This window comes from Leptonychotes weddellii, chromosome 4 (genome assembly GCF_054177405.1).
Source record: "Leptonychotes weddellii isolate Sample4059 chromosome 4, ASM5417740v2, whole genome shotgun sequence".
NCBI classification, from domain to species: Eukaryota; Metazoa; Chordata; class Mammalia; order Carnivora; family Phocidae; genus Leptonychotes; species Leptonychotes weddellii.
This window is the reverse complement of record NC_138372.1, coordinates 24582359-24605295: the sequence shown is the minus strand read 5'-3', so window position 1 is coordinate 24605295 and position 22937 is coordinate 24582359. Positions and strand designations below refer to the sequence as shown.

The following is a 22937-nucleotide window of genomic DNA, read 5'->3' as shown; positions in this document are numbered from 1 at the left end:
CCCCCTCCCCTCTAGAACCCTCAGTTTGTTTTTCAGAGTCCATCGTCTCTCATGGTTCGTCTACCCCTCCGATTTCCCCCGCTTCATTCTTCCCCTCCCGCTACCTTCTTCTTCTTCTTTTTTTTTTCTTAACATATATTGCATTATTTGTTTCAGAGGTACAGATCTGAGATTCAACAGTCTTGCACAATTCACAGCGTTAAAGATTTTATTTATTTATTTATTTGTCAGAGAGAGAGAGAGAGCACAAGCAGGGGGAGCGGCAGACAGAGGGAGAAGCAGGCTCCCCGCTGAGCAGGGGGCTCAATGCGGGACTCCATCCCAGGACCCTGGGATCATGACCTGAGCCGAAGGCAATCGCTTAACCGACTGAGCCACCCAGGCATCCCAACAGCTTACATTTTAAATATAAGTAGATAGGGACTGACTCAGTTCTCTTTGTTTTATATTAATGCTACTCAAGGGTGAATAGGCTATAATCTTTGTCATAATTGAGAGTGTGGGCTATGATAGAAAAGCCAATTAAACAAATAGTGTATGGTGTTTTCCATGTTGCATTTGAATATTGGAAAATGGTAGGCAAGAAATAAAAAATGTTTCATATTTTCTGATACAGCCTTCCCCTGCCCGCCCCCCACCATCCAAAAGCAGTGTTCCTATGAGAACTTTTGTAGGCTGAAATGGTGTAAAATGAAGAAGTGATTACCACTAATTTATGTGGAAAATTTTTTTTTTTTTAAAGATTTTATTTATTTATTTGAGACAGAGAGAATGAGACACAGAGAGCACGAGAGGGAGGAGGGTCAGAGGGAGAAGCAGACTCCCCGCCGAGCAGGGAGCCCGATGCGGGACTCGATCCCGGGACTCCAGGATCATGACCTGAGCCGAAGGCAGTCGCTTAACCAACTGAGCCACCCAGGCGCCCTATGTGGAAAATTTTTGAGCGTTTCTAGATTAGGCTTTCGTGATACCTTAGGACATATCTTACAGCTGCACAAAATCAAGATAAAGCACTGATGCTCACATAGTTCAGAGCTATAGCAGCTGAGATGGTTGATGCTGAGGTGCTGAGTGTGCTTCCTGGGAAAGGAGCTTGGTGGTGCTGCTCTCGCTTCTTGCTTCTCAGATGCACGCTGCCTCTGTAACTGCTTGCTGCAAAACAAAGCTGAAGGCTGTTTTCGGTTTTTGCCTTTTCTCATAAAAGCAGAAATCTTCAGATTTCTTTTGGTTAGTGAAAACAGGTACTAATGTCTTTTGTGAAAGTGAAGTGGCATTACGTGAACTTTTGAAAAGTGGGGAAAACTCTACTAAGAGTCTGTTCTGGATATTTAAGTTACAGTTGAGCTGTCATTCGTTCAGTGAGTTTTTATTCCTGCTTACCATAAATTTCATAGCACTTGCTCAACATTGTTGTAAGTAGTTTACATATGTTAATCCATTTGATACCATGACCCTGTTACTCTTCCTGCTTTACCCATGAAGGTGCTGAGACACAGATAGTAACTCGATAAAGGTCACACAACTAGTATGTGGTTGAGTGAGGATTTGAACCCAAGCAGTCTGGTTCAAGATCCCAAAACCTTAACCAGGATGCTGCAGGCTAAGTTGTGTTAGTTATTTTTTCAGAAGAGCTACAAAGATGAAACAAGACCACTGCTCTCAAGGGAATTGATACTGTTAAGGGGGAGATATGGGAATAAGAGGTAATTATTTATAGAGTGTACCTCACCAGAAGCTATGCCAAGCATGTCTTGTGTATTCTCATTTAAATTCTACAACCATATGAGGGATGTATCTTTATCCCATTTTACAAATGAGGGAACCGAAAAAAACAAGTAAATGAGGGAGCTGAGGAAAGGAGAGGTTGGTAATTTACCAAATTCAAAGGCAGCAACAGAGCTGGAATAGGAACTGGCTTCAAACTTGTATTCTTTCTGTTGCTTTGTGCCACCTTTGTATGGATACAAAGTCACAGTATTATGTAATTATTGTAACAGCAAATTGTGTAAGGTGCATTTGGGAGCATAGGGGAAGGAGCCTTTAAGTCTGCCTGAAGAGGAAAGGAAGGCTTCATGGGGCAGGCAGCACTTGAATTGTGACAGTTAATGTTTTCAGGCAGAGAAGATAGTATGGGCCAAGTCATGGAGAGGTGAAAGAATGTGGTATGTTTAGTGGTTGAGTATTTCAACAACAAGGAAGAGAAAAAAAGAGGATAGATTTAAAACACTTGGGTAGTGCTGATCAAACTTAAAGATAGCATATGAGGTACGTGGGTCAAGTAGGAGTTCCAGAATACTTAGAAGTTTCTGTCCTCAGTAAGTTGAGTTTTTGATACTATTTACTGAGGGGCAAGGAACAGGATTTGGGGGGAAATAAGTGCAGTTTGGGATCTGTTGTGTTTAAGGGGCTAGTGGGACATTCAATTGGGAGGCATTTGCATATATGGATATGGTATTTAAAGATTTGAAAGTTATCTACCTGTAGGTGTAGTGTTGTCAGATAAAATACAGAATGTCCAGGTAAATTTGACTATTAACAGTGATTTTTTTTTTAAAAGATTTTATTTATTTATTTGACAGAGAGAGAGAGAGACAGCAAGAGAGGGAACACAAGCAGGGGGAGTGGGAGAGGGAGAGGCAGGCTCCCTGCCAAGCAGAGAGCCTGACTCGGGGCTCGATCCCAGGACCCTGGCAGACGCTTAAGGACTGAGCCACCCAGGCGCCCCAACAGTGATTTTTTTTTTTAAGATTTATTTATTTATTTATTTGAGAGAGAAAGAGAAACAATGGGAGCTTGGAGGAGGAGCAGAGGGAGAGAGAGTCCCAAGCGGACTCCGCACTGAGTGAAGAGCCCAACACGGGGCTTGATCTCGCAACCCCAAGATCACGACCTGAGCAGAAACTGAGAGTCAGAGGCTTAACCGACTGCACCACCCAGGCACCCCAGCAGTGATTATTTATTTATTTATTTATTTATTTATTTTTAAGATTTTATATTTATTTGACAGAGAGAGAGATAGCGAGAGCAGAACACAAGCAGGGGGAGTGGGAAAGGGAGAAGCAGGCTTCCCGCGGAGCAGGGAGCCCGATGCAGGGCTCGGTCCCAGGACCCTGGGATCACGACCTGAGCTGAAGGCAGACGCTTAACGACTGAGCCACCCAGGCGCCCCTAACAGTGATTATTTTTTAATATAAGTATGTTATATGCAATACTTGGGACATACTTATACTAAAAAAGTATTTGTTGTTTATCTGAAATTCATATTTAACCAGGCTTTTATATTTTTATTTGCTAAATCTGGTAGTCCTATATAGGTGATAGTTGAAATTATGAATGTGGATGAGTTCATTCAGGGAACAAAAGTAGAGGAGAGAAGAGCTCAGGATAGAAAGCTGGGAAATAGATTAATTTAGGGCTTCAAAGTAGTCCCCTCAATCAGCCGCCTCAGCATTACCTGGAAACTTGTTAGAAATTTATAGTCTTGGACCCTGTTCCAGACCTACTGAGTTAGAAATGCTGGGGTTGAAACCCAACAATCTATGTCTTTTTTTTTTTTTTTAAAGATTTAATTTATTTATTTGAGAGAGAGAGAAAGAGAGAGGTCACAGCAGGGGGGAGGGGTAGAGGGAGAAGCAGACTCCCTCGTGAGCAAGGAGCCCGATGTGGGACTCCATCCCAGGACCCTGGGATCATGACCTGAGCTGAAGGCAGACGCTTAACTTGAGCCACCCAGGCGCTCAACAATCTATGTCTTAACAAGACATATAGGGGCTTCTGATACCACTGAATTTGGGAACCATTGACTTTAGGGCTGAATATAAGATCAATGAAAAATACTAAGACATAGTAATAATTGAAGTAACAGAACCAGAAGACAATGAAGTGGAATCATTGGCCGTATCAGATGTATCTCAGAAGCCATGTAAGATAAAACCTAAAAAAAAAAATGTTTATTGGGTTAAGCAGCTGCAAGGTGATTGGTTAATCTTAAAACAGTTTCAGTTGGGGGTGTCTGGCTGGCTCAGTTGGAAGAGCATGCGACTCTTGATTTTAGGGTCGTGAGCTTGAGCCCCATGTTGGGGGTAGAGATTATAAATAAATAATAAATAATTATAAATAATAAATAAATAAATAATAAATAATAAATAAATAATAAATTAAAAAAAAAAACAGTTTCAGTTGAAGCAGTAGCCTGACAGCATTGGGTTCAGGAGGGAATCAGTAAGGAAGGAGAGAAATAATGAGGTGCTTTTTCTCTGGCTGGTTGGAAGGAGAGAGAAGAGGGTAGTAGTTCTTTAGGAAATAGGTTCCTCATAATTTGAGAGGAAAAAACCAACATGGAGGTGGTGAGAGGCTGAAGATACATGTCGGTGGCATGGAGTGCTGAAAGAAGGGGGAGGGAGAGGGATCCCAAACGCAAGCACTGTTTTTAGTCATGGTTAAGAAGATTGCTTTTTCGGGGCGCCTGGGTGGCTCAGTCGTTAAGCGCCTGCCTTCGGCTCAGTCGTGATCTCAGGGTCCTGGGATCGAGCCCCGCATCGAGCCCCGCATCGGGCTCCCTGCTCCGCAGGAGGCCTGCTTCTCCCTCTCCCCCTCCCCTTGCTTGTGTTCCCTCTCTCGCTGTGTCTCTCTCTGTCAAATAAATGAATAAAATCTTTAAAAAAAAAAAAAAAGAAGATTGCTTTTTCCTGTAAGATAGGAGGAGAGTTTGTTGATCAATTTGTAGGCATGGTGGAGGGAGAGAATCAGGGTGTTGAGGGAGTTCTTAGTTGTTTCTTTTTTTTCTTGGTACAATTGAAACATCAGGGAGCAGGAAATTTGTAGGGTTGATTTATTAGTGGTGAAGGTTTGGAACAGTTTGTGAATCAAAAGGAACATTTAACAGGCATATTAGAAAAATACCAGAGATTGAGTTGATGATAAGGCAAAGTAGCTTTATATTGATTCTTTTTGGTAAATTGAAGGAGGGTATAGATACTTTTAACTTCCTCTTTGCAAGTTCCAATAAATAAACATTGTTATTCAAGTATAATGTTTAAGACCATCCACTTGGATTCATTCAATGAATATTTATTTAATGCCATAATTATGAAAATAATAAAAGCTAGAATTTTTGTGTGTAAGTCATGCTTAACTTTTGGTTTATCTGTAAGGTATCATGCTACAAACTGCATTTGTATTAAATCATTTATCCCCCCATAATGGCCCTAAGGATTAGATAATATATTTTATAGATAAGGAAATTGGAACTAGAAGAGATTAAATAACTTGTTTGAGCCAAGATCACATGTTTCTGCCTGCTGTCAGAACCCATAACCTTCTCTGTTAGGTTATGTTGACTGTGCTGAGATGGGAAAACAGATATGGTCCCTGTCCTTAATGGGCATGGTCCTTTCAGTCTTGTGCGTATGGGAGAAAGAAGAAGGGTGTTAGACATAACAAATTATCACCCAAATAAATAGGAAATGATGTATTGTGACAGGTGCTATGAGTGAAAGGAAATGGGAGACTATAGCAGGGGAACTTCTTTTTCAGTGGGGGCCAGGGTTTAAATTCATTGTAGTAATTTTTTATTATCTTATCTTACTTTATCTTATTTTTTTTAAAGATTTTATTTATTTGTCAGAGAGAGAGAGAGAGAGAGCACAAGCAGGGGGAGCAGCAGACAGAGGGAGAAGCAGGTTCCCGGCTAAGCAAGGAGCCCAATGTGGGACTCTATCCCAGGACCCTGGGATCATGACCTGAGCTGAAGGCAGATGCTTAACTGCCTGAGCCACCCAGACATCCCCATTATAGTAATTTTTTAAAAAGATTTGTTTATTAATGAGAGAGAGAGACAGTGCATGTGGGAGGTGGGGAGTGAGAAGAGGGGCGGGGGGGAAAGGGCGAGAGTCCTAAGCAGACTTCCTACTGAGTGCAACCCAATGCGGGGCTTGATATCATGACCCTGAGATCAGGACCTGAGCTGAAACCAACAGTCGGTGCTTAACTGACTGTGCCACCCAGGCGCCCCTATAGTAATTTTTTTAATATTGTATTTATACATCTGTGAGGGAGATAGCACGGGTTTTGGAACAGAGAGACCTGGGTTTGATTCCCATCTGTGCACTTAATGTCTCTGTGACCTTGGACAAACTGCTGAACCATCTATCTCTAAGCTTCACTTTCCTCGTCTATAAAGAAGATATCATTGTTCCTGCCTGATTGGCAGCAGCTCATTTGGTGCCATAATGTACACTATGGGAAGTGGTAAATTAATGCAGTGGTACCTAGTCTTTGTGGCATGTAATAGTCCAAAGCAATTTCAAAAGTAACTTTGGGAGCTGACCTATCATTTATTTTGCTAAGTATAGGGGTATTAAAAATACAACTAGTGTTTATTATCACCATTGTTTCAGAAAAGAAGACTACTTTTTTAACTTTTTATTTTGAAATATGTATTTAAAAATTTTTTTTAAAGATTTTATTTATTTATTTGATAGAGAGAGATATAGCGAGAGAGGGAACACAAGCAGGGGGAGTGGGAGAGGGAGAAGCAGGCTTCCCGCCGAGCAGGGAGCCCGATGTGGGACTCGATCCCAGGACCCTGGGATCATGACCTGAGCCGGAGGCAGACGCTTAACGACTGAGCCACCCAGGCGCCCCTGAAATATGTATTTTAATACCAAAAAAAAAAAAAGTAGGATGGTTGTGATCTCAGAATAAAGAACAGTCTTTTTCAAAATACATATATGTATTTTTAAAATTTTGTTTTATGATTATATTTTATCTTAAAGCATTTTAAAGAATGTATAATTAGGATAAATCTGATTTAGGCTGTGATGATTCTATGTATAATGAACAGATTGCATTGAAACTCTTGTGTCTTTTCTGCCATTAACAGATATGACAGTTTGTAAGTCTGTTGGCTAAAATTACTAATTGGATCCAATCTCTGAATCATTCAGATTTAATTTTATTTTTTGTTTCCTTATAAACACAGCCTAAAAAAAGGGTAGTGCTCAACATTGAAATAGCTATGTATGAGATTACATTTGAAAAGTAGTTACAACTGAAAAAGGTCCTTTTTGTAAAGATTAAATCTAGTCTGACAATTTAGAAATTTTGACTTTTGAGGTATTTGTGAAGGTGATTATGATTAGAATGTAGAAGAGATATGACAGTATTATTTTTTGCTTGAATTTCTAGTTTATTTAGATACTAACACTGTGTTCATTTCTCTCTCTTTTTTTTCTTGAAGGAGTACGGACATGCCCCAAAGCCAAAAACTCAAGAAAGTGAACTGAAAATCAGTGCTGTGTTTTCAGTCGGTGACAGTCCTCTTGGTAAGAAATAGAACTGTATAAGTTAATTATGATTAATATTGTTATATTCTGGCTAGTAGAATTGAGGGAAAGTGCCTCCTTATGTAAGTTTTTTTTCCCTTAAGATAAAGCAGTACTTTTTGAACTGGGTAGCTGGTCTTGACTAGCATTTTCTTTTTTTTTTTTTTTTAAAGATTTTATTTATTTATTTGAGAGAGAGAGAATGAGAGACAGAGAGCATGAGAGGGAGGAGGGTCAGAGGGAGAAGCAGACTCCCTGCCGAGCAGGGAGCCTGATGCGGGACTCGATCCTGGGACTCCAGGATCATGACCTGAGCCGAAGGCAGTCGCCCAACCAACTGAGCCACCCAGGCGCCCCTCTTGACTAGCATTTTAAAAAGTGGAATAGAGGGGCGCTTGGCTGCTCAGTTGGTGGAGTGTGTGACCCTGATCCTCAGGGTGGTGAGTTTGAGCCCCATGTTGGGTGTAGAGATTACTTAAACAAAATCTTAATAAAAATAAAAATAAAAAATATATATATATGTATGAAGAAATAAAAAGTGGGAATAGAATTAAGATTATATTAAAGTGTGATGCATGTAAAGAAACATGATTTCATGAAACTACTGTTTCAATTATTAAATTTTACACACATACAAAAATATATGTCTTCTGAGTTATAATGTGAAATATAGTTCTTACTATGGGTTATGGTTAAAAAAGTTTGAAAACCCCTGTTTTAGAGTATTTATTGCCTCATTATTATTGGATTTCAAGACTGAGAATTTGTCCTAAAAAATGGAGAATGTATATTTGTTTGTGTCGATACTGAAACTGTTTCCCCCCCTCCCTTATTTTGTATTTATAGCCCAACAGTTGACCCCAGGCTTTCAGTTTTCTCTTGCATCATCTGGCCCAAACATATTGCTTCCTTCGGTTCCAGCCATAGCTATTCAGGTTTTTTGTTCTGGTTGTAAAAAAATGCTTTATAAAGGCCAAACTGCATATCATAAGACAGGATCTACTCAGCTTTTCTGCTCCACGCGGTGCATCACTGGATATTCTTCACCTGTCTGCGTGCCACCTCTTCCCAAGAAAACCTGCACAAACTGTTCAAAGTATAAAATTTTTAATTACATCCCTTTTTACTTTTCTTTTTTAGTGTGTATATAGTTTAGCTCACATATGCTATTGTTAAAAAAAACCAAAAGAACCAAAGATGCGATTGCTACTTTAAATCTCTTTAGCATGTTTCTATGGAAATATTTAGCTGATTGAGAAATTTGCAGATTTTCAAGTTTTGTAACATTAGATAAGAGACTTGGTTTTATAAGTGTCATCTAAACCAGCTTTCTGTCTCTTTAAGCTTAAATTTTACCGTGAAAAGAAATAAACCAATTGTGGAAATTGTAGGACCACTCATTTATTCTGTAATTGTAGATAGCAACCATTCACAACTATTTATCTTGAAAGTTATTGAAGTATAGAATACAGTAACAGTAGTCTTATTATATAAGTTATTTAATTCTTTAGAAGATAAAAAACTCTAAATGGTTACAAAAGTAATGTGTTTATTTCTAAAACATCCTTGTAAGTTTTTGTTGGAGGTTATTGTTGCTTTACAGTCACACATAGGTGCAGAGAAAGGAAGAAATAGCAACAAAGCCACATAAACTTCTTTCTCTACATTAGTATGTTTGAAAAATTTGGCATGTTCTGCCTGTTCCTGTGGTAGTGTAGTTCTAGGAACACATTGTATTGTCAGTAGTCATTAATGTAGAGTGAAAAAAGTTAAGAGCTTGGTTTAGATCATGGCTCTAATCCCTTACTAGCTATATGACGTTGGGTCTAGATTTTTAACTTTCTTAAGTCTCCATTTCTTTGTTAGTAAATAGTATCTACTTACTCAGATTTTAATGAAACAGTGTTAGCCCAAGGCTTGGCACATAGCAAATGCTTAATAAGTGGGATCCTATTATTTTTAATAATAAAATTATTATTATGTGTATTAAGATAGAATTTATAGGCTCCTATTTTTTCTTTGGAGATAGATGACAGTGTCTTTATCTGCCTGGGTGTTGGCCTTACGTATCTAAAAGTAGATCCTGTTAAAATGGAAATCTCCAACTAAAAAGAAAGAGGAATTTAAAAATATTTTACATAAATATTCAAATTAATATTGTTCTAAAATGTCCTTCTAATACCTTACTTAAACTCTTCTATACATTCTCATGAAACTGATTTGGAAGGGTAAATTTAGTTTTCTGTTTCTATATACTCTGTTTCAACATATCAGATATCAAAATGAATTAAATTTTAAAGAACAAAGCACAACTTATACATCCAAATGCATATTATTCTCTTAAAAATAGTCACTCTTGTCAGAGACATTTTACCACAGTGCTGCTCTTATTCAAAATTTTGTTTTGATCTCTTGATTTGGCATTGCAATCAGAGCCTATGAAACATTCCTTTAGACCAAGTTAGATGACAAATCTATCTTTATACCATGGTTTTTGCAAAGTGCCAAAAAGTTGCTTGATGCCTTTATCAGTTGACTATCGTAGACGAATTCAACTGAGTCATACTCTTAAACATGATATTTGACTATAACACTGAAAAGTTGTTCTTAGAGTTCTTGTAAATAAAAGAAATTAGAAGAATGTTGGAGCCATGTTTTTGGAAGGTGTATGGTTTTTTTTAAGATAAATGTTAAGGTATAAGTTTCATTTGGATGCATAAGATGTAGAATGCATTTATATTTATGTGCACAGATTTCCATTAAAAAATCATTCTCATTGGTTTACGTATGTGTATATTATACCACTGGCAGATTCACATTATTAAATAACATTCTTTATTGCTTTGTTTTTAGTAGAAAAATCACTTTTCAAAATTAATAACTTCATCCGTGTGTAAGCATATCCACTTGGTTTCCAAGATTCACTGTCCTATTTTTAAGGTTAGGTGAGTTTTAGAAAATTACAGTACTTTGTTGTTATTGTTATTCTTTGATAGTTTACCATGGAACAGTTCTGTATAATAAAGGCACAGGATGGGAGGCAGAATAGTGGAATGATTAACTCCATGGACTGTGGAATCACACTGCCTAGAGTTTGTATTCTGGCTTCACTGCTTACCAGCTGTGTGACCTTGACAAACTATTTAACCTTTCTGATTTGGTCTCCTCATCTGTAAAGGAGCAATTATAATAATACTTAACTCACAGAATTTTTTTGATAATTAAGTTGGGTAATTTGAATAAAGAGAACAATGTCTGGTACATACGAATTACTCAGTACACATTACTATATATAATATTATTGCCATTATATTCTTTGTGACCTCTACTAGTGCTTCTAATGACCATTTCCTTTAGTTTTTTACACTGATCAGGAAAATGGCAATACTTAGTCTTTGTTTTTACTGTCAGTGCTTATTATAGCAATGAGGTCTTACAAAATAACTTGAGTTTTACAGAACGGCTCGATTATTTGTGTTCTTTCTGTCTTATTCTTAATTCCATCTGTCCTCTGCTACTAAACCTTAATAGTTCTTTTATTTGTTCCCTTACTCTCTTCATTTATAGTTAAGTTTTATATATCATGCTGATTTTTTATATTAATCTTTGGTAGTTCATCTCTTTCCCAAATCTTGCATTTCAATTAAAAAAACCCAAAACATGTCATTCCTTGTCTCACTCATGTTTCTACTCTTGGCAGCTGCTGGCTAGTAAGAGGACAAGTGTTTTGTGGTCTGGAATTTTGGGATGGCTACTTGTTCCATTGGCTCCAGTGGATGAAACTTGGTTGGAGCTGGAAGCCTCACTGTTTTTGTCATGAACATCTAGCTGGATATATTTTAAATATAATTTGCCCTCAACACGTCCATAAATTAGGTATCATAAACCCATGTTATACACAAAAAATTGAGAGTAATTACTTCAGTCATTGTTACTCAGCTAAGTAACAGAACTAGTCCTCAAACTCAGGGTTGCAGATGCCTTATTCCAGGCCAGCTGTTTTCTCCTATGCAGTAGCTGCCCTTAGTAAATGTAGTTATTTTAGCTCACAGTGTGTAAGAAATTACAGTTACGAAGTACACATTTCATTTTGCCTTTGTTATTTATTTTTAGAGACATTTTAAATCCAAAGGATGTGATCACAACCCGATTTGAAAATTCTTCTCCTAGCAAAGATTTCTGCAGCCAATCATGCCTTTCTTCTTATGAGCTAAAGAAAAAACCTGTTGTCACCATATATACCAATAGCATTTCAACCAAGTGCAGTATGTGTCAGAAGAATGCCGACGTAAGTCACGTTGTACCTTTTTTGGGATTCTGCTCAAAGATCTGAGATTTTTGATTGGCTTTGCTGATTTTGGATGTGTATGTGTTTTTATTTCCTAGATTCGATTTGAAGTTAAGTATCAAAATGTGGTGCATGGTCTTTGTAGTGATGCCTGTTTTTCAAAATTTCACTCCGCCAACAACCTGACCATGAACTGTTGCGAGAACTGTGGAAGCTACTGCTATAGTAGCTCTGGCCCATGCCAGTCCCAGAAGGTTTTTAGTTCAACAAGTGTCACAGCGTATAAGCAGGTATGAAGATCTGTCTGTCACACATAGTTAGGCTCGCTCCTTCCAGGGTGGCCCTGCAGGGATGAAATGCAAAATAAACAAGATCAGTTGATCTTGGTGTATGAGTTCCCTTGCAGAAAAGTGGGATAGATTCTGGTGGTGTAAGTGTTGATTGTGGTAGTGAGATGATACAGGTGGTCAGGAATTCACAAATGGGATTTCATGTTTTGCGAGGAGTCTGAAATATTTTGTGATACAGTGATAAGTGAAGATAGCCCCATATAAATAAACTATGACCAGTTATAGATGATAAAAATCAGTGGATCTAAAGCATATCTTTTTCCTTTTAGAAAATGTATTTTCTGGGGCGCCTGGGTGGCTCAGTTGGTTAAGCGTCTGCCTTTGGCTCAGGTCATGATCTTAGGGTTCTGGGATCGAGCCCCACATCAGGCTCCCTGCTCAGCAGGGAATCTGCTTCTCCCTCTCCCTTGCCCTGTCTCCCCAACTTGTGCACATACTGTCTCTCTCTGAAATAAATAAAATCTTTTTTTTTTTTAAAGATTTTACTTACTTATTTGAGAGAGAATGAGAGAGAGCGAGCACATGAGAGGGGGGAGGGTCAGAGGCCCTTCTTTTTTTAATTTAAATTCAATTCATTAACATATAGTGTATTATAGTTTCAGAGGTAGAGTTCAGTGATTTATCAGTCTTATATAATACCCAGTGTTCATTACATCATGTTCCCTCCTTAATGTCCATCACCCAGTTACCCCATTCCCCTAACCACCTCCCCTCCAGCAACCCTCAAGTTTGTTTGTTTGTTTTTTTTAAGATTTTATTTATTTGACCAGAGACACAGCGAGAGAGGGAACACAAGCAGGGGGAGTGGGAGAGGGAGAAGCAGGCTTCCCACTGAGCAGGGAGCCAGATGCAGGGCTCATCCCAGGACTCTGGGATCATGACCTGAGCTGAAGGCAGATGCTTAACAACTGAGTCACCCAAGCACCCCAACCCTCTGTTTGTTTCTTATGATTAAGAGTCTCTTATGTTTGTTTCCCTCTCTGATTTTGTCTTGTTTTATTTTTCCCTCCCTTCCCCTGTGATCCTCTGTTTTGTTTCTTAACTTCCATGTATGAGTGAGATTATATAATAATTGTCTTTCTCTGATTGACTTATTTCACTTAGCATAATACTCTCTAGGTCCATCCATGTCGTTGCAAATAGCAAGCTTTTTTTTTTTAAAGATTTTATTTATTTATTTGACAGAGAGAGAGATAGCGAGAGCAGGAACATGAGCAGGGGGAGTGGGAGAGGGAGAAGCAGGCTTTCCACCGAGTCGGGAGCCCGATGTGGGACTCGATCCCAGGACCCTGGGATCATGACCTGAGCCGAAGGCAGACGCTTAACGACTGAGCCACCCAGGTGCCCCAAGATTTCATTTTGATGGCTGAGTAGTATTCCATTATATATATATATACATATACACACACCACATCTTCTTTATCCATTCATCTGTCAGTGGACATCTGGGCTCTTTCCATAGTTTGGCTGTTGTGAACATTGCTGCTATAAACATTGGGGTGCAGGTGCCCCTTCGGATAACTACATTTGTATCTTTGGGATAAATACCTACCCCATATAACTTCTCATTTAGAGACTTTATGTTGTGTCAGTGACAGTATAGGGTAGTGGTTAGTCTGGAACTTTGGAGTGAGATGAAATGTTTGATCTCCCACTCTTCTGTTTATTTGTTAATTGAATTAAAATTAATTTAACCTTTTTGTTAATATAATTTCTTAAAGTATCTCACTATGTTGTTGAAAGGATTCTTTGATACAGTATATAAGTTATTTAGCATAGGGCCTAGCTCATGGCAAGCACCGAATAAATAATAATATTGGTAATTTATGTAAATGGTAGCCATTATTATTATTGTTTCTTAAAACATGAGTAAAGTTACAGGCAGATTTTATTGTGAACTGAGCTTGAAAAACAGGTAGTTCTGTAAGATCTCTTAATATACATTGAACATCATCTCTGTTTCCTCCTGCTAAAGAGTCTTAACTGGTTAAGTAATCTTAAAGGTGGTAGATGATCTTCTAGATTGATGTCCAAGATCTGGTGAGGATGGCCCTTTGGTTCATGGATTACCTGGTCATCCTTGATTATTTGTACTGAAAAAAGTGCATTACAAATACCAAATTAATTACCTTTGATGTGTTTTGTTGTTAATATACATGAGTAGTTACTAATTTTCTTCAGTTTCATTTTATTATTGTCTGAAAGAACTTATTTTTCCCACATCCCAACTTCGAGAAAAATCTATAGAGTGGCCTCATAATCATGTTCAAATATTTCAGCCAAAGGCAGTCTTTGTAGGTAGGTTTTCTTTTTTCTTTTCTTATACAACTTGTATGTTTGTGCTAGGTATCTAAATGTTATTTTATTTTCTTGATAGAATTCAGCCCAAACTCCTCCATATGCCTTGGGGAAATCATTGAGGCCCTCAGCTGAAATGATTGAGACTACCAATGACTCAGGAAAAACTGAGCTTTTCTGCTCTATTAATTGCTTATCTGCTTACAGAGTTAAGACAGTTATTTCTTCAGGTAATGTTTAAATTCGATAAATTTATAGATTTAGTAACTATTCAGTGTAGCTGCTTTTCTTTCATTTTGTTACAAACTGAATTTATCTATGTGGTTAAACTGAGACCCAAGATTTAGTTTCCGAGAACTCATTTTTAAGTGAAAATAGTTTTTCACTGATTTTCTTGGTTGAGGTATTTATTTCGTAGTTTCTATGTGAAAAGAAAGACCAAAAAAAAATCACTTGTAACTTCTAAATTTTTGTGTAAGTAGGACTTCACTGCGATTAGTTGCAGTTAGCACAGATTATTGTAAAGTTCCTTGATTTTAGTTTTGTATATTACTATTTTTTAATCCTTCTAATACACTTTTGGATCATTTGTTCATCTATGTAGCTTATTCATTGGTTTTTATTTTTTCTTACCAAGGTGTCCAGGTTTCATGTCATAGTTGTAAAACCTCAGCAATCCCTCAGTATCACCTAGCCATGTCCAATGGAACCATATACAGCTTCTGCAGCTCCAATTGTGTGGTGGCTTTCCAGGTATGATCTAAGGTAGTATTTTACCCCTGAGGTTCTTTTAGGCATTGGTCTATGGCAATATGTTAACTGCTGAAGGTCTGTATTTACAAAAGATTAAATTTAAGTTAGAAAGAAAAAAATTCTGTTCAACTCTGGTCCCCGAAGTCATTTCTGCAAAATGTCTCACCAGGTATTGAGCCTCAGTGCCGTCTTCCCTATTCAGGGTCCCTACATAAACTACCCTTCCCTCCCACTTTTGCCTTTGGTTCTCTCCCTTTCAAAAGGATGGAAACTTAAGATATGGTTCAGATAAGTCCTCATGTGTCCCTTCCTCTCATCCTGGGCCAAATGTAATGACTCCTGGCATGAAATTGTAAGCCTCCATTTACTTGTCCCATTTGTTCCTCACTCTCTGAGACAGATGGAGCATGTAGAGTTTAGTGACCCTCTGGGATGGCAAGATGCCTGATAAAATGTCCCTGGCACCAGGGCAAAAGAGACCACTGGTGGCCACCATGCTCTTCATGGCCATCAGAGGCTAGTTGGTGATGGGCGTGCCAGTGGAGGGGTATTTTGAGGGAAAGAAGGGGTCTGCTTTAGTTTATTAGAGCCCTGTATTAGAAGTGTCTGGGAAGCCCTAATTCCAGTCCTTAACCTTATAATGTTGCATTTCTCAGTCCTTCTATTCTGGAAGTATGCCATTTAAACTCTTCCTGTGAAGTACTTTATAAAGTGTTAAGGAAATATTTGTGGGGGCATTAATTTATTAAAACAAGAAAACGAAAATTACCCAAGTCATGTTACTTCTTAGTTGCTAAATCTTTGCCTTATTTGTGTTCTTCCAGAATGTATTTAACAAGCCCAAAGGAACAAACTCTTCAGCGGCACCCCCATCTCAGGGCCAAGTGGTTGTAAGCCCACCGTCTGGGTCAGCAGTGTCAGCTACAGGAGGTAACGCCTCTGCCGGTTCCGGTTCCGGTCCCACCGGCTCCATCAGCAGCTCTGCCTCTGCCACAGCCAGTTTCCAGCCTCTTGCTGCCCCATCCCAAGTTGCTGTAGCTCAGACACTTGTTAAACTCAAGTGTCAACACTGTAGCCATCTGTTTGCCACAAAACCAGAACTCCTTTTCTACAAGGTAAAGAGAAATCATGAAAGGGATGGAATATAAATGTATCCATCAGAAGCATTTGTCTTTTCATCTTCGACAGTCACTTAATTTGCTTTGAAATGAGGAGAATGATTTCTTAAAGATAAAGCAACTGTTTAATTAGGTCTTAATGACTATTTTTTTTTTCTCTCTGCAGGGTAAAATGTTTCTGTTTTGTGGCAAGACTTGCTCTGATGAATACAAAAAGAAACATAAAGTTATGGCAATGTGTGACTACTGTAAATTGCAGAAAATTATAAAGGAGACTGTCCGATTCTCAGGGGTTGATAAGCCATTCTGTAGTGAAGGTAAAGAAAGCAAGCCAGTTCAGTTTTATCCACAGAGCATGTTGTTGTTATAAAGTAATTCACACTGAGTTGAGCCATTAATCTATAATTTTCAAGTAATTTTGTTTTATGAGGTATAATTTGAGGATTTTTCTTGAGTTGATGCTTAATTCACTGTTTTTATACTTAAGTCACTTTAAAGTCTATACTTCTAAATGTTCACTATACTCTCAATAAAGAAAAACTTGAAAAAAATTTTTTTAAAGATTTATTTATTTTAGAGAAAGCACACGGCAGGGAGGGGCAGAGGAAAAGAGAGTCTTAAGCAGACTGCACGCTGGGCACAGAGCCTGATGTGGGGCTCGATCCCATGACCCTGAGAGCACGACCTGAGCTGAAACCAAGAGTTGGATGCTCAACTGACTGCGCCACCCAGGCGCCCTGAAAAAGATTTTAAATATTGTAATATATTTGTGATCATGATTGGCTTGTGGTGATGTTTAAATTACAGTAATCTTAAATAAATTGCTTTAAAGCTCAAAAAAGACTTTTGAAAGATAATTAGGTCAATGATATTAGTATAGAGTGTAAAAAATCTCTTCATAAGTTTAGCAATGACTTGAGAGATCTTTCTGTTCTTGCACCCACTTGTAAAGAGGGTACTTAAGCAATTACTGCTCCTTGGCTTAAGAGACTTTTATATCGGGGCGCCTGGGTGGCTCAGTCGTTAAGCGTCTGCCTTCGGCTCAGGTCGTGATCCCAGGGTCCTGGAATCGAGCCCCGCATCGGGCTCCCTGCTCGGCGGGAAGCCTGCTTCTCCCTCTGCCACTCCCCCTGCTTGTGTTCCCTCTCTTGCTGTGTCTCTCTCTTCAAATAAATAAATAAAATCTTTAAAAAAAAAAAAAAAAGAAACTTTTATATCTGTGATGTTTCTGAATATAGATGGCCTAATATTTAGAGTATATGTAAAAGGTGATACGAGTTTGTTTTGTGAATATAGAGACTATCCTTGCTCCTATCCTAGAAGCAAGTAATTGTGTCAAGTATGTAGAAATTAGCTTAGCTGGTACCTGAGACTGTGGAAACTCATTTTATCTCCTTCAGGTTAATATAAGTTTGATGTTTCTTCCTTTCATCCCTTCTGGTTCTCAGTTTGCAAATTCCTCTCTGCCCGTGACTTTGGAGAACGATGGGGAAATTACTGTAAGATGTGCAGTTATTGCTCACAGACATCCCCTAATTTGGTAGAAAATCGACTGGAGGGCAAGTTAGAAGAGTTTTGTTGTGAAGATTGCATGTCCAAATTTACAGTTTTGTTTTATCAGGTAAATGTAACATACCTTTTTGGCTTTCTGAAGTTAGTAGAAATTATTTTCTTAAAATATGTTTGGATCATGTGAAGTAAAATTTACCGTTTAGAACTGGGTTAAAATAAATTATGGGCTCCTAAAGCAAAATTCACCTGAATATAAATATGAAATTTTGGGGGTGAAGAGTATAGGATTTCTGGAGACTTTGTTGTTGTTTGAACATATATTCCTTTTATTTTTATATTTTGCTTTCTCTTGAGGCATATTGACCTTATTTATAACTGAGTTCTCTTAAGTTAGAACCTTACGTAGTTATGTTGCGTTAAGTGGCTCTCTCATTCAGAAGGTTGCTGTGATGAATTAGAAGTCAGACCTTGTTCTCACTTAATAGGTCAAATGACTATGACTGATGTCCTTACCCACTACCTTTTAAAAAAATTACCTTTTGAAAGGCTAACTGTGAAAGCTACAATTAATTGAACCACTAATACACACCTAGTGTTTCATAGTGTTGTTTTATTTAATCCTCACTATGATCCTTGGAGGTAGGTATATTACTACCAGTTTATAAATAAGGTAAAAAAAAGAGCAAGATCCAAGGAAGATACGTAATATAACCTTCAAGAAGCTGGTAGGTGATAGCTAGACAGCACCTATAATACTTGAGTGAAACCGTCTGGTTTTTTTGCCTACCTACCCCCTAAAATATAATCTTCTTCATGGAGAAGTATGTCTTTATCACAACTATATGACCAGGAAACTATCTCAGTGCTCAAGACAAAGGATACCTGATTAAATATTTTTTGAATGAATCAGTGTCTTTACAACTCCAAAGTCCATATTCTTTCTACTACATTATGCTGCTTCTTAACCTCTTAAAAGTAGAACCTACCTCTAAAGTCCTTCATCAGTAATTTTGAAAATGGGAGATCAATTTTTATATTCTATATATTGAGGGCATTTATGTGGAAACAAATAATTAAGTATATCTATTTTTAACCACATTATTTTAAACCCTATATTTTGTGATCGCACCTGACTTATACATCCTGTTTTCTTAGTGCCTTCTGGTTTTATGACTAATGTTATCTTTTCATTATTTTGTGGTTTTAAGCCTATCCTACCTTACATTTCTTTCTCAGATGGCCAAGTGCGATGGCTGTAAACGACAGGGTAAGCTAAGTGAGTCCATAAAATGGCGAGGAAACATCAAGCATTTCTGTAACTTATTTTGTGTCTTGGAGTTTTGTCATCGGCAAATTATGAATGACCCTCTTTCACAAAATAAAGGTAAAATTAAACTTGGCTAACAGGATCTTTATGTTAGTGCTAGGATATGCTATTAGCACAGACAGTAATAAAAACAAAATTTTACTGGTTTCAAATAGCGTGGATTTCCTTAAATTTTCCTGTAAGAATTCTTAAAGCTTGCCCTTCAGGGAAGGTTAATCCTGATGCTTTTTGCTATCATAATCAAACACACCAAGGAATCAATAAATGTTATGATAAGCACTAGTTTTATCAGAAAGTTAGATTTGATTGCTTTTGGTTGAATTTATCTATACATAAATAACTTCCACTAAGAGATATATGTTATTCAGTTAATAAACTAGAAAAAAAAATAGAAAATCAGGGCAAACAAAGGGAGAGGATATAAGTATGTTAATATAGTTTCTGTGACTGGCATAAGATTTGATCCAGAGCTTGCTTATAGCCAAGGAAAAAAACCAACACATTAATTATATCAGAAAAAATAAAGTAGACCAGTTCTTCATAGGTAGCAAAGTTTTGTTGGCTAAGAATAAAATAATTTTCCAAGTAGGACAGCTAATATGGTCAAAATATCCAGATGAATAGATACATATGTGGCATGTTCTTATAGTAGTTCCTTGAAGTAGTACTTCTCAGAGCTAGGTTCAAAACATTTGGTATTATGCTCTCTGATCAAAGCCTGGAGTGCTGTTGAATTGACAGAATCCATGTGCTTTGTCCTTACAGTCTGGCCCTTGTCTACCTTTTGCAGTCTTATTGATCATCACCTTAATCACATATGCCACGTGCCAATCTTTTATGTCATCATCTATTCCCTAAGACCAGTCAGGTCAGTGGTAGAATTTTCATTTTATAATATGGGTTGGCAAAAAACCAGTGGATGGACAGGTGCCTCACCAACTTATTTATAAAAATTATCGTGTTAAATTTTTATTGGAAGCAAGCTTAAGTGGAGGAGTTTTAATATTCACTAATAGAAAAGCCCAGTTGATTCTGAAGCTAATACCTATATTTTTACCTGTTAAGTAGCATTTGAAGTTTATAATTTTAGAGAATCAGCCTGTCTTTAAGTCCTATCGAATGTTAATTGACCAGAATCACTCTTTATACAGAGTTAGATATTTGCCCTGCTCCTTGAAAACTTAGTTGTTAAACAGGGTTTATTTTGTGTGTAACCTTTTTGTTTATACTAGGTCTTACCTTTTTATTTTAATCAGTAAATATTTATAAGGCGCAAACTGCTTCAGTGGAGCTCCCTTCTGCAAGGAAAAATACAACACCAGTTATAACCAGTGTGGTGTCATTGGCAAAAATATCTCCTACCCAGCCTACAGGGAACACTAACAGTGTTTTAAAAGGTATGACTTGATATAAAGGCATTTGGTTATACTGTAGAGGTGAGTGCTGTCTAGTCTAAGTAGCTCTTGTTGCTAATATTTACATTTATATTTATATAAGGAAACATGCCCCTTTTTCTCAGAGGGAAGTGGGTAGCAAGTAGGTTGGCCTGGGTGGGGAAGGAAGTGGCATGTATAGTTTATTTTTTTAAGAACCTAAGCGATTTTAATATACTTGCCTTTATCACTGGAGATTGTAATACAGCTGGATAAGATTGAGGCCCAAGAATCTTTACCTTTACCAAGCATCCCAGGTGATATTGACGCCCAGTTTCGTTGGACCATTTTTTGTGAAATCCTGGACTAGACTCTGGCCCACCTTAGTAAGAGGAAAGTAATTTCTTGGTCTCAGTGTTTACATCTGTATATTCTGGGGATAATGTATGTTTTAATTTATTACAGGTGCAGTTACTAAAGACGCAGCAAAGATCATCGAAGATGTAAGTTTTATTGTTAATATTTTCCCTCATAGTGCCACTTGTGTTTATTTTCATTTTGGATGTAGCATTTTAATATGTAGCTGAATATATTTCTGTTTGCAGGTTAGTCTTTAAAAAAAGAGTAATAATCTATTATATACTAATTTTGAGATCTTAAAGTTACATCATTAATAAGAATGCGTTTCTGATTTATTTCATTGTGTTCTGTCTCCTTAATTTCTTTAAATACTTGTTAATTCCATCTGGTTACTACATTCAAGTATTTTTCTTTAAGACTAGAAAGTCTCTTGAGGGGCACCTGGGTGGCTCAGTCAGTTAAAGCGTCTGACTTTTGATTTCAGCTCAGGTCTTGATCTCAGGGTTCAAGCCCTGTGTTGGGCTCCATGCTGGGTGTGGGGCCTACTTAAAGAAAGAAAGAGAAAGAGAGAAAGTCTCTTGAAAAAGTTCAGTGTAGTGTTGTTTTGTGCATCTTCAAATTATGTGAGGCTGAAAATAGTGCAAAGTAAAAATACATTTAAATTCCCACTTTATGTCTCAAATTTGAAATATTGTGAAACTTTCCAAAATTAAAAAAAATATTTTGAAGAAATGCATAATTTCAAATCTGGCAGGCCGAAAGGATTGCAAACTATGTCGTTGTCTGTGTCTTGTGTTAGCAGGAAACAAAATTCCCATCATCCTTTATCAATATCGTATGAACCTAATGTATCAGATCTTGGGTTGATGTTTTTGGTGACTGTTTTGGCTGTTCTCTTAGCATTTGCTTTTGGTACAATTAAAAATATTTTTATATATCATGTAACATTATCATTCAGATTCATTAAGTAGTGTATGCTAGTGCTGAAAAGTGTGCCCCAAATTCAGTATCTTTGGAACAGAAATTAGATATTATAAAGCTCTGTGATGAAGGCCAGGCCTTGGCTGTGAACCCCTGTGCTGTTCATTTAGGAGAGTGAAACCTGCAGAATATTAGAGATAATGCTCAAAAAAACAAAAGCAGCATTAAAGAAGGCACATTATTTAGTTTGCATGAAAATATCTTATAACCAGGAAAAAATAATGGAATAAATGGGAAAAAATCCTGGCAACACAGCTGCAAGATCAGTGCTGCCATAATGTGCCCCTAAGGCCAAGCCATCGCCTGTGCTAAAGCTTGAAGTGTTTTGATGATTTGAAAGGAAGGGAAAGTGAGACAAAAAGTTTACATGGCTGGCTTTCCAATTTTAAAGCCTACCAAGGTTGTAAGAAGCTATAACTGCTAACTGAAGCTATCAAAAACATTTCAGTTTTACCATAATCTAAAGAGGCTTTAACTTGGAAGACAGCCTCACACCCAATAAAGAATCTGTGAAAGTGGTAAAGAAGGTGAATTTGTACAAGGTTGGTGAAGGGGATGTTGACATTTTGCTTGGGTTGTTCTCCATGGATTAATAAAGGAAGACTTGCTAGAATTAGAAAAACAGGGCCCCAGCAGTTAGCCTGGGCCTTCAGCACAACAGCCGGCGGTGAAGTAACTGGCATATGCTTTTGACCATGTTCCAGCAACAATTGCTATTATTAAAGGAAATGATCCAAATGTGGATTGCTGTTTCATGGTGGCAAGGTGAAAAACGGACAGTGTTTCTGCATATCAAGAAACCTTCAGTGAAAAAAAAAATCTTCAGTGAAAAAAAAACCAGCTACATTAGATCCGTTCGTTAACAGAAGTCTTTCAAGGACTCAGACTAGCCTTCCCCATGATGTGGAGAGAGAGCTTCTCCTAATTTGATACTTTTTTTTTTTTTAAAGATTTTTTAAATTATTATTTATTTATTTGACAGAGAGAGACACAGCAAGAGAGGGAACACAAGCAGGGGGAGTGGGAGAGGGAGAAGCAGGCTTCCCATGGAGCAGGGAGCCTGATGTAGGGCTCGATCCTAGGACCCTGGGATCATGACCTGAGTCGAAGGCAGACACTCAACCAACTGAGCCACCCAGGTGCCTGGGATCGAGCCCCCTCTGGGGTTCCCTGCTTGGTGGGGAGTCTGTTTGTCCCTCTCCCTCTGCCCCTCCCCACCGCTCGTGTATACTCTCTCTCTCAAGTAAATAAA

The 22937-nt window shown here is 37.8% G+C and overlaps 1 protein-coding gene across 5 annotated transcripts in view; it reads left to right on the top strand.

Moving 5' to 3' along the window:
• Positions 1-20946, top strand: part of LOC102729828 (zinc finger MYM-type protein 6) — a 25945-nt gene extending 4999 nt beyond the window's left edge. For 4 of the 5 annotated variants that reach the window (XM_081818056.1, XM_081818058.1, XM_081818055.1 and 1 more), the window contains 12 exons: positions 7241-7325; positions 8172-8421; positions 11439-11613; positions 11712-11903; positions 14341-14491; positions 14899-15014; positions 15839-16129; positions 16299-16449; positions 17581-17753; positions 18881-19028; positions 20228-20368; positions 20810-20946. In XM_081818056.1, the coding sequence (XP_081674182.1) occupies positions 7241-7325; positions 8172-8421; positions 11439-11613; positions 11712-11903; positions 14341-14491; positions 14899-15014; positions 15839-16129; positions 16299-16449; positions 17581-17753; positions 18881-19028; positions 20228-20368; positions 20810-20931 (1995 nt within the window). In that variant the 3' untranslated portion in view covers positions 20932-20946. Of the gene's footprint in view, positions 1-7240; positions 7326-8171; positions 8422-11438; positions 11614-11711; positions 11904-14340; positions 14492-14898; positions 15015-15838; positions 16130-16298; positions 16450-17580; positions 17754-18880; positions 19029-19736; positions 20134-20227; positions 20369-20809 lie in introns of those variants that run through there. The other variant, XM_081818057.1, reaches the window with a different exon arrangement.
• The last annotated feature ends 1991 nt before the right edge of the window (positions 20947-22937 follow it).